At 43.1% G+C, this 11513-nt stretch overlaps 2 protein-coding genes across 5 annotated transcripts; one reads left to right on the forward strand and one right to left on the reverse strand.

Annotated features, from left to right (window-relative positions):
* The first annotated feature begins 3013 nt into the window (after positions 1–3013).
* On the forward strand, positions 3014–6319 carry scg2b (secretogranin II b). 2 transcript variants are annotated; one of them, XM_038718151.1, is made up of 2 exons: positions 3014–3131; positions 3660–6319. In XM_038718151.1, exon 2 carries the CDS (start codon positions 3677–3679, stop codon positions 5486–5488), a length of 1812 nt encoding a protein of 603 aa, XP_038574079.1. In that variant the 5' UTR covers positions 3014–3131; positions 3660–3676; the 3' UTR covers positions 5489–6319. The 2 variants fall into 2 exon arrangements, with proteins under 2 accessions (XP_038574079.1, XP_038574080.1); XM_038718152.1 differs by lacking the exon at positions 3014–3131 and adding an exon at positions 3444–3546.
* A 172-nt stretch (positions 6320–6491) lies between these two features.
* Positions 6492–11432, reverse strand: LOC119902172 (AP-1 complex subunit sigma-3-like). Of its 3 annotated transcripts, none has more exons than XM_038718179.1 (6): positions 11286–11432; positions 9577–9755; positions 9311–9419; positions 8218–8355; positions 7428–7489; positions 6492–7273 (listed from the first exon to the last, which is right to left on the reverse strand). In XM_038718179.1, exons 1-5 carry the CDS (start codon positions 11286–11288, stop codon positions 7448–7450), a joined length of 471 nt encoding a protein of 156 aa, XP_038574107.1. In that variant the 5' UTR covers positions 11289–11432; the 3' UTR covers positions 6492–7273; positions 7428–7447. The 3 variants fall into 3 exon arrangements, with proteins under 3 accessions (XP_038574107.1, XP_038574109.1, XP_038574110.1); XM_038718181.1 differs by having other exon boundaries at positions 11356–11375; XM_038718182.1 differs by lacking the exon at positions 7428–7489 and having other exon boundaries at positions 11286–11429.
* Positions 11433–11513: the final 81 nt, after the last annotated feature.

Genomic DNA, 11513 nt, shown 5'->3' on the forward strand with positions numbered 1-11513 from the left:
TGACTGGAAACATCACTATGTGATGCATGTGGTGTGCATGACCCAGGACCTCAGGGCTCTGGAACAGATGATTAAAACTGCCCAGAAGATTGTTGGTACCCATCTCCTGAGCATCAGTGCCATCTGTGAGGAGAGGTGCCTGCGCAGAGCCCAAAGGATACTAAAGGACAGTACCCACCCCAGCCACAGCCTGTTCACCCTGCTCAGACTTTTAAACTCAAATCCTCAACACTGCTCCACTGAATATAGTTTATTTCTGTTTACCATTTTTATATTTGATTTTATATTACTGTATATTGTCTGCTATGTAGCAGAAGAGTGTTACAAACTCACTTTCATTTTATAGTCTGTTGTAATGTGACAAATTAATCTACCTTGTATAAGTAGGATTCGGAATGCATTACTGGTACTTTTACTTAAGTAATGGCTCTGAATACTTCTACCACCACTGGATGTAGACACACATGTAGTCTTTTTATGGATATCCAACCACCAAGACTTTTCCCTAACTAATCCATAGTTTAGACCAGTGGTTCTCAAAGTGGGGTCTGGGGACCCCAAGGGGTCCTTGAGGAGGTTCAAGGGGGTCCCCAGCAAAAAGAGGAATCTTTTTTTTTTTTTTTACTGTAATTCCATCCATAAGTAACAAAGTGACTGAACGCATGACTATTTTGGTCATGGATTTCATACACTTTCTGGAATAAAACATCTAAAATCTGAAATCTGATCAGATGGGCGATGCTAGGACAAAATCTTATCAAATGGGGGTCTGTGGTCTAATTTGTGTCAGTTTAAGGGTCCTTGACGTGAAAAAGTTTGAGAACCACTGGCTAAGACAATAGCAGAGGAAAGTTTGAAGAAATATCATAACAGCCCACCAAAATGCATTTCTGTTTGTTTGTTGTTGTGGTGCATAATCACTCACACGCATCACAGGAACCATGTGACAAGTTATATTTAGCAATGAAAAGAGCACAACATTCCAGCATTTCTGACTCAGACACATGTTAAAATAAAGTAAGTATTCGTGTGCCTGCATTTCTATAGACACAAACCAAAGATTAACTCTTGAGCTGGGTAAATATCCCCTCAATCTTGCCAAGAAAGCTTAAAAAAATATTTAATTTCATTTTCTGAATAAAACACCAGCACTACCACTTTAACTCTTGTGTCCACACAAGTATGACATTTTAATCAGTCAACGACCTGGCCATAAAATAACCACTAAGTTCATCTTCATATAGCCCTATAGTTCATTCTCAGTCATAATGACATGAGACAATGTGCATATTCTATTAACAATCCCTTAATGGGCACGCCGGAGAATGTAACCTTTAAATGATTGATACTACAGTGTGCTGGCGTTCACGACCTCTGGAGGTGAAGCCATCTCTCGGGGTGGAGGCTGTTTCTGAATGGAGAGATGTGATGTCAGAGGAGTGATGCTGTGGGATTATACAACACATCTCACTAACACCACCACGCCTCTATCAGTCTCTTGATCTGTGATTCATGTTTTCTTTCCCCTTTCCTCCCTCTCTTTTGTGCGCACACACACACAGAGCAGCCAGGCAGATAGATAGGTGTGTCTCCTAACGTCAGGAGGGTCTCTGCAGCTCTTCAGCCCCGGGAGAGCAGGCATCTAAGCACCTCCAACGTTGTTGTCTACTGTAGATGATGATACAGCGTGAGCTTGGCAGCAAGGGTGAAGTGAAGATTAAGAGGGCAATTGGACATGGAATAAATATGGAGTACGTTGGATGCAATTAGATGTGCTATGTGGGTGGGGGTGGGGTGGATTCAGAGGGCATTAGGTGAAATAGAATCACTTAAAGAGCATAAAGGAGATGTTGCTGGAGTGGAGCATATAGACTGGCCATTTGTTTGACTTGTAAGGAGATACCACCAAAGCCTATGGAATGTGAATAGGCTACTACATTGAATTTAATATTACTTTTAAAGCATTAATGATTTGGACACTGAAGATTTATTCCATAGAAATTACATTGAGAAAAGGGAATTGTGTCCAAATGTGACAGAGGCCTTGCCTTTATTTTGATGTGGGTCTTATGTTGTTCTTTATTTGCATCTACTGCAAATGTGCTACTCAAAATATATCATGATTGTAGCCACAGATGTTCACTGAGTGATACCTGGTGAAAGTTAGTAGTCAGGTTTTTGATCTCCCAACAAACTTCGCCACCACCCATCCCTGACCTTTTATTGGCAGGTGCCCTGCTGTGGCCCCTTTATCTTGTCGACCTGCGGAATGCCAGAGCTTTGGCCCCCAGCCGACAGGAGGTTGTTTATCGCCCTGTCTGTCAGAGGAGAGCGAGAGCGAGAGAGAGAGAGAGAGCGAGAGAGCTGCTGAACTGCGACAGCAACTCCGCGGTGGTTTTAGCTTGTGAGTCATCGCTAGAGGGTTTAACTCTTCATCTGCCACGGAAAGGGGTGGCAGTGATGGAAAAACAGCATGTTGTTTTACACAGATATGACCAAAAGTGCTTTTGTGTGTGTGTGTGTGTGTGTGTGTGTGTGTGTGTGTGTGTGTGTGTGTGTGTGTGTGTGTGACATGTGAAAGGAAAAGTGTAATTTTGGGAACATGTGGAATATAGTTTTAAGATAGTCTCATGAAAGTGGTGTCTTAATCTTCTCATGTTTGCGTTAGTTGGAAAGGAACATTTGGATCTTGTTCCTCCGATATAAGAGCTCCTTTCAATAAAAAAACATGTTCATGCAGGGTGAACAGTTTAAATGTCTCGATGGATGAATATTCACATAGGCTAAACACATATCGCTCTGTATTAGACATGGTCAGCAGTCCTGAAGTAAATATTTTTAAAGATCTTTTTTTCTCCAGTCTGTAGCTTTCACAGAGCAGTGCAGTACAACAGACAGCGGAGAGAACTATTTTTAATACAGCGAGGTTTAAGTAGTCTATGCCATATGATAAACCTGAATCATGGGTGTTGAAGGACAGACTATTGCGTGTGTTGTGTGATGACGCGGTGGTCAGGTGTTCTCCTCATATAACGAGTGGAGCTGTCCAAGTGCTGAAAACAGAAGAGAACAGCACCGCTTCAGAGGAGATGCCATACACCTTCACTGCTGTCTGAGCTTTATTGCCAAAGGTAATATTTTTAATTTAAACAATATAGCCTATATTTTAGTTATTTTTTATTTATTTATTTATTTTTAGCTCAAATGAACATCCCAATGTCTTAGATTGGAGGATAGCCTTGTTTTCCCACACTCGCTTTTCGCAGATGTAGCCTATGTTGGATGTGGGTTTTCAGTGCGATGAAAAGCATCCTCAAAAGGTATTCGGCTTTTTAATGAAGGCTTGTGTTATTAAGACGAAATCGGATGTTGAGGTTGCCCATAACAACGGGGGGAGTGACTCATCCAGTGCTGTGAATGTATCTCCTCGCGCACAGCATCACAGCATCATATCATTCAATTTGCAGAGCGACTCCCTGGTAGGTATACGGTATACAAATCCCAGAACAAAACAGACTCGCTCAGGCTCGTGCTCGCTGCTTTCCAGTAAGTTTTTGTCCGGGATAATTAGAAACAGAAATCCGAGTAAATGTAGGCTACTTTGTTGGTTTTTTCCCCCACTTCTTACACTAATATGTTATGCTCTCTTGATATTGCAGGTAATAAATAGCCTATAATGCTGCATTTCCACCACAAGTTGCCCGCGGGGGGAGCCGTGGTCCTGCTCGCCTTCCTCCTCCATGGATGCGCCGTGCAGGCTGCGTCTCTCCCCCGCCACTACAGGCTCCGAGGCGGGGAGAGTGAGGGGCAGCCGGCTGCCTACCCACCCAGCTCCGACATGATCAAAGCCCTGGAGTACATCGAGAACCTGAAGCAGCGGAACGGGGGCCGAGCAGAGCCCGTGGATTACGACGAAGTGGACAAGTTCAGGGTTCTGCTTCAGCTCGCCTCGCAGCAGGACGAGAGTCCCGGGGACCGTCAGCCTGCCCCCGGCATGCAGAGGCAGGACATTAACGCTGAGCAGCTTATGAAAGCCCTGCTCAAGTCTCTCCAGGATCAGGCCGGGAAAGACGCAAAGGTCAGCCCCGCATCGGCGCCCAGGAACGACCGCCGCACACACAGGCACCGCACCAAAGACACTGAAGTCCCCGAGAGCGCGCCCGTAGACTACGGTAATTTCCCCAGGCCCCACAAGAAATACCCGCTGATGTTTGAGGATGAGGAGAACACAGACGCTTCCAAGAGGGCCACAGAGGACCTGGACGAGCAGTACACACCCCAGAGCCTCGCCAATTTACGCTCCATCTTTGAAGAGCTTGGGAGGATGCCCTCCGTCGCCGGCCAGAAGAGAGACGTGTTCGGGGACGACGATGATGATGAGGACGACGACGGATTCGGCCTGAGAAACCAGGCCTACGAGGATGTTGCCGGAGGAGAGGAGTGGGTCCCCGTAGAGGAGAGGGAGGAGACGGAAGAGATGGTCAACGGGAGCCACGAAGAAATGGACAGGGCGCTCGGAGACCAGGAGGAAGCTGAGAGGGATGAGATACAACGTCGGGCGAGCCAGAACCAAGAGGACGCCGATGATGACACCAAGTTGGTAGATTACTACCTGTTGAAGGTCCTGGAGATGAGCGACCAGACGCAGAAGAGGGATAAGACCGGGGAGCAGAGAAAGAGACTGATCCGCCCCTCCATCGTGGATCCTCGGATAGTGAAGGAGTTGCTGGAGCTCTCCCTGAAGCTCCACGTCCCTCCGCAGGACCTTATCGATATGCTGCTCACAGAGGAGCTCAGGAAGCTCCACCGCGCTCCCCACGCGTCAGCTCGATACCCGACCGGCCAGACCCCCAAGATTAGGTACTTCAGCCGTAGACTGCCAGTGAAGAGTAAGACCACCCCCGAAGACATGGACAGAGAGGACTTTTTAGACATCATCGGCGTGGAGACTATTAGTAACGAGTATCCTGTGGTGCAGAGGCCCCTGAAGACTTCTCCCTCCTCGGACAGAACCCCAGCGGCGCCCAACCCGGTTGCAAATTCAAGTCCAGTTAAAATCCCTCCTCCCTCCGGGCGCAGGGAGAACCTGTTTTTATCCGAGCTCAATAAAATGCCCCTGAAACGTCAGGCCGATGGTGTTGATGATGAAGATGATGATGGCGGCGATGTGGAAGACGAGGTGACGACCTACCTGGCGGCTAAAATCCTCACAGAGTACCCCAACACCATCACCAAGCGGGATACCCAGGCGCAGCTGAAGGGACAGTTCCCCTACGAGCTGTACGAGCGGGCCCTGAAGGACTACTTGGGGCAAGCAGACACTGAAAGGAGGCCAGTGGCAAAGCGGGAAACCGAGGTGGCCACAGAGGACGTTAATCCCACAGAGATGGAAGGGAAAGAGGAGATAACGGCCAAGACCTCGGCTCCACAGACCGCAAATGAAGAAGAGGAGAAGGAGCACCGTGAAAAAACAGTGGCTGGGATGTAGCCTGATGCCCTCCAAGACGCACGAAATTATGAATATAGTATTTATACTGTCTCAAAAATAAAAGTTTGGTGGACGTGATCTAGTTTACAAATTTCTATTGTATGAACTATAGCTGGTATTACTAATATCACCCTAACGAAAATGAACTATAGAAGTCTTACAGGTCCGATGCATTAAAAAAATACTAGTCCCTACTTGCTGCAAGAACATTATAAAAATATTATAGTGATATGATAGGAGATTAAAGGTGCAACTCGTGCACAAATGAGGGGAAAAAGTATCCTCACCACTCTTAAATTGCCTAAAAAATTCAATGACTAATATCAAATTACAATGAAATCCAAGTTATTAAATTTTTGTGATGTTGTTACTTGTTTGTTTACATTAACAGTGTTTGTAAACAGCAGAAAACAAGCCTATATTTTCAATTATAATCAACTTAGTAATGGTAAAAATGCTTATTTTTCATCATCAATTACATATGTGTTTATATCTGTAAATGACAAAGTATAATGCTGACTGGGCCTCTGAAACAAGCATACAGTATAATGACTGGAATATTATAGGGATTTTTCGTTAAGGCAGCGTGCTGCACTGAGAACGAGTGTTGTTGTGATATATTCAGGGTTAGTGGATTTAATGTTATTATGGATAATTTCCAAGTCTAATATCAGACCGTCGCCTGCCTTCCAACCCTTTCATACTGCGAAGCTATGTATTGTTGGCCTACCAGTGGTTGTGCTATGTATGCTCATTTTTAAACCATTTTGTACATGTTCAATAATGTGTGATGAATAACAGATGAATAAAGCATCAGCTGTATTATTTTTCTTCTTGCTGAGTTGTGTTGCCTTATTAAAAAAAATCACATCACATTTTTCTGGGGAGGAAATAATAACTTTTTTAAATCATGTTGACACTAGTACAAACTAAATTCCATGAGGTTTTGGTGAAATCAAACATCAGTATACAATTATTGCAAGAATGATTACTCAGATCAGACTCAGTTTATCAAAATACATATTTTAATCATAAGCTCCAACATCATAAATTGCACATTATAAAAAGCAGTAATATCCACATCAGCAACTTCTTCGTGGAGATGACTCATGGTGCCACACATAGGTTACACAGATTCAAAATGATAAGAAAACTGTCATAATCAGTCTCATTCAAAATGAATTGTTTTACGGTATGAAAGCAAAGCCCATTATCGGTTCATATTGGAATTATAAAGCATCTTAAGGCCATCAATTTAAAATACGTTTTGTGTTTTTGAGACTGAACTTTGCGCCCCCCACACAGTTAGTGGATTTGCAGAGAAACACACAATTTTTGTAGTTGTGCGTCAGAATGAAACCATTCCCTTCCAATATATTAATACATGGTTGTTTAAATATAAATGCAACAATTTCATCAATCTAAAATCACTTAATAGTTATGAACCCCTATCCTATTTTACTGCTTCATTTGGATTTAATAATAGTAATCAAAGAAACCCCCCCCCTTCAATTGAGAGCATGACTATGAACAAATATTAGACTTACTCTCAAAAAAAGTTACATTGCAGCAACACTTCAGGCAGAAGGCAAGCAGGCATTCAATATTCCCATTTCTTCTTTTGAAAATGAAAAATAGAATCAAAGTAAATCCTATTTTTATATTCAGAAACTTCTTTGACTCATATACAGTACATCTGGTTCCTGTATTCCTCCCCGCTGTTACTTTAAGTCCTTTTTCCCCCACGGGTTAAAATGCAGGTTTGCTCATATACTCCTCCATGGTCTAGAAAAAAAAGGCAGAAGAGCAAAAATCGGGTTGCAAAAATGTAAAAACACAAAAGCATTATGATACAATTAATATTCACAGGCACACATCGCTGGTAACTGAATGCTGAGCACACCAACAAAAGGTAACTAACACAAGCAGAACATCTAACCTTTCTGTCCATATTCAAGGTCATCCAAACAGCTCCACCTCATACCAATCACTGTTGTCATCCTGAAGCGATAATGGTCAAAATGAATGGGAGGCTACACTGCACACAGTCCAACTCTAGATTAAATGGTGTTAGTCAGCCCTACTCAGAATCACAGAACACCACACCCAGTTAACTACTGTACCATCAGAGCCACGGACCTACAGGGAGAGCGGGAAGCACCAGCCAGATACTAAACCTACGGCACGTTACAGGAAAATCTGTCTCTCACTCGCAATAACGCTGGCAGAGAGAGAGAGAGAGAGAGAGAGAAATATACACACAAACACTCACACACAGAGGGTTCAGAAAAACAGTAGCACAAACACAAATCTATGGAAAAAGGAGCCACAGCTAACATCCACAAGCCTATAAGCTACGAGAAAGACGAAGGCACACCAGAGACTTAGCAGCGCCACTGTTAATTGAACTCATGACTAGGCTACTTGCAACACTTGCTGGTAAGTTCACACTACACAAGTTCCCACACTGGAGGTGGACGCATCATTCATAAGTGATGTTGTTGAGAATGCTGCTTCTAAATGTATGTATATAACCGATTTCAGGCATCTGGACCTTTCTAAGTAATCAACAGCTGAGACTTGCAAAGCTGATATAATCACCTCTGAACTACATTCAATACTTGTCACCATTTCTTTAATTATGTTGAGCCATGCAACACATGTTACATACTCACAAGCCACACCTTGTGTTGTGTTGTGTGTAAGGAGTGTGTGCCAGCGCTTCTCACCTCCTGTAACATGTCTGAAGCTTCAATGGAGCGATTCACCATCTGTTTGGAGGTTTCTTGTATTTCGCCTCCAATAAGAAACTCATCCAGGATGAAATAGGCCTTCTCAAAGTTAAAGATTATGTCCAGCTCACACACCTGAGAGGAGGTATGATGGCTATTATTGCGATTATTATAAAATAATAGAATGTACATAGATTATTAACATTTTACATAAACATGGCTGTGATCTTTATGGCTACTTCAACAGTTAATATGCTCTTGATTTAAAGGTTCAGTGTGTAAGTTTTAGTGGCATCTAGTGGTGAGGGTTGCAAATTGCAACCAACAGCTCACAGTGCATTCACATGCTCCTTGGATGGTCCCATTTCCCGGGTTGTGAAGTCGTTCTTTTGACTTCAGGGTGTTCATGTGCTCTTAAGTCGGAATGTGGAATCAACATGGACGCTACTACAAAGATTTTTTGGATTAGCATTATCAGAGCATTTAAACAACATGCAAATTATTTCTCTTTTTGCACTAAAGATTTAAGAAGGGAAAAAAAAAATCTCATTATTCCGACACCACATGAATGCACTGGTCAGCCATCGCTTTCCAAGTGCACAGGAGATACTATGGTGGCCGACACGTTCTTTCAGCTCTTATGCAAAATAATACATGTGGTCCTCCATTTGTCCAAATTTCTCTTCTTACATTTAATAAACCTCTGGACTACGACTACAACTACTACTACTACTAACGTTCTTCTTCTTCTTCCTCTTAGTACGTCTTCAACGTAATGATGAAACACACTCTGGAGAGCCGTTTGGGCTACTGTAGAAACATGCGCAACAGAGCGATGTCCATGTAAGAGGACCCGTGGTGTCTGTAAATAGAAATGGTTCATTCTAAGGTAATTAAAACATAACAGTTCATTATGTAAGGTCTTTATACACCACTGAAAACATAGTTATGGGTATTATATTACATTTCACTGTCAATGGATCCTCCTAAATATTACACACTGAACCTTTAAGCTACCATAGCATTTCAACAGTTACACTTCAGGCTACAGTTGCATACTGAATAAAAGAAGGGAAACTGAATGAAATACATTGCCAAAGTATTTGTCCAGCAGCTCCACGTAGCGATGAATAACCTCCAGAGCTAACAGCTCATTCTCCTGATTCTCTATGGCCAAGCAGAAAAATAAGCTTGCATACCTGAGGAAAAGGTGACAGTGGTGATTTTTCAGCCGATAGATAGAAGTTAAATGGTTTTAATGGTTTAACTATGAATAGAAAAGAGCCAGGGGTGGGATGGTGGGGGGTAGATTAAGACGCAGATAAAGTAGACCAACACACAGGGGACGGCACCCACCTCTTGTAAATAATTTTCAGATCTTTCCAGTGCAGAAAGTTACAGGAGCGGGGTTGGCGTGCCAACACCATGGTGGTCATGTCCCTGATGATCTTTTTCTTCTCACGTTCTGATATGGGCGTGAACCACTTCTGAAGACGCAGCTTCCCCTGGCGACTGAAGAGCAGCAGGAAGCGCATCTATCAATGCAGACACACCGTAGAGTTAGTTTGGCATGCACGAACCGAGGGGATGACTTGTATGGACACACACACACAAAGTCATTGCACAGGACATTATTAACTACCCTCGAACACACAAACCAAGGGTCAAATGAGTGGTTTGCTGTTGTCATGGCTCATTAAAAAGTAACTCCACTGACCAAACGCTAAACGGGGGAGAAGGGTGTCGGCTAACACATGACTGAGGAAGAGGTAGTTTGGAACTTCCTTTACAATTTTCCACAGAGGTAAGGAAAAGTTGAGTTACGGATGTTTAGAGAATGTGCTTCCTAGCATCAGAAAGAGATTTGGCTACATATCAAAATGGACATTAATTTTCCCTCACACCACACTGACACTATTTCCTTTAGGTCTTCCTCTAATTGTTGAGGTATATGAGTTTGTCCTTAAGTGGAATAATAGCTTAAAGGCAGTTGGTTGTTTTGTGTCGCACCTCTGAGTTAAATTTGTGATTTTGGTCAATATAAATATTTAAACAATTTACTTGAATATCTATGTAAAATAAAAAATCCTCTTCAGCCCTCACAGACCCACCAGAGCAGAGATCTTTTTTAAGCTCATGATGTGAAACAAATCATGGTTAAAGACCTACTAAAACTCCCCTAAAACAGCTAATTACAAGGGATTGTGCACATTCTAATGCACAAGCACAAGATATTTCCTGTTTGTTGTAATGCTGCAGCCATACCATATGGGCCATTGTGATGTGAGGGAACCCCCCCCCCCATTTAAGGACGATGTCAGAATTCACTTGGTTTCAAGATGACATACCAGTTTTTCTGTATATTGAATTGAAACTTTATTTCAGACTTAGGTTCTACATAAATCATAGGAGATTACAATAAATAAATTAGGCTAGATACAAAAGCACAATGCAAGACCATGGTTTAATATGTATAGCCTACATATTAATGTCTTACAAAGATCAGTTGAATGCTACCAATGTCTCCACAGCTAAGCACTAAATCTTAGTAGCCTATGTTTGATAAAACCAAGATGAAGATGAGTGATTAGGCCGCCAAATAAATGTTCCCAGAAAATAAAACCACAAACCACAGTGGGCTATAGGCTACTAGAAAAACAGGCGCACATAAAATCCCATAAAACTGGTATTTCCAGGTGTGTAACCCTGCGCCAACAGATAGGCAAATCAATGTGGAAAGCGTTAAACTGCCACCTGGGCAGGACTCGACGCAAAGTGACGAAACCTGTTCTGCTGAGGGGACCGGTTGAGGAAACGCACACCTTACTTCCGACTGTCGCTTAAAGTGGGGAAGACGACAATTAAAAACTCACAGTAAAAACCAAAATAGGTCTACAACTGCTGTTAGGCGGTCAGACAACAGCGAACAGGCCTCAGCGTTACAGGAAGTGGTGTAAAGGCGTAGTTTCTAGCTTTAGCTACCTGACGGCGACAACAGGTGCAACAGGTGAACAGCCTGACTCTATCAGCTAGCCTATAGTCACGCGTAGAAAACAAACACTTACCATTTTGAACCTGCGCCAAAAGATATAAACACATCAAACGATTAAAAAATATGACACTTTTAACCCTTACAGCGGGTCAACTGGTGCGGCTGAGCGCATATCTGTCCGTCGTCCACTCCACTCAGTGTGAAAGTTGCTTAACTCCGCCCTCCTGACCGCCGGAGGAGCGGTGCCCGTCGGACGCGTCACCAGACCTCGCAACCATCTGGATTGGTTATTGCAGATGTG

The sequence above is a fragment of the Micropterus salmoides genome, unplaced genomic scaffold (genome assembly GCF_014851395.1).
Source record: "Micropterus salmoides isolate LMB-PRFRI ecotype aquatic unplaced genomic scaffold, ASM1485139v1 Ms_hic_scaffold_14, whole genome shotgun sequence".
Taxonomy (NCBI): domain Eukaryota; kingdom Metazoa; phylum Chordata; class Actinopteri; order Centrarchiformes; family Centrarchidae; genus Micropterus; species Micropterus salmoides.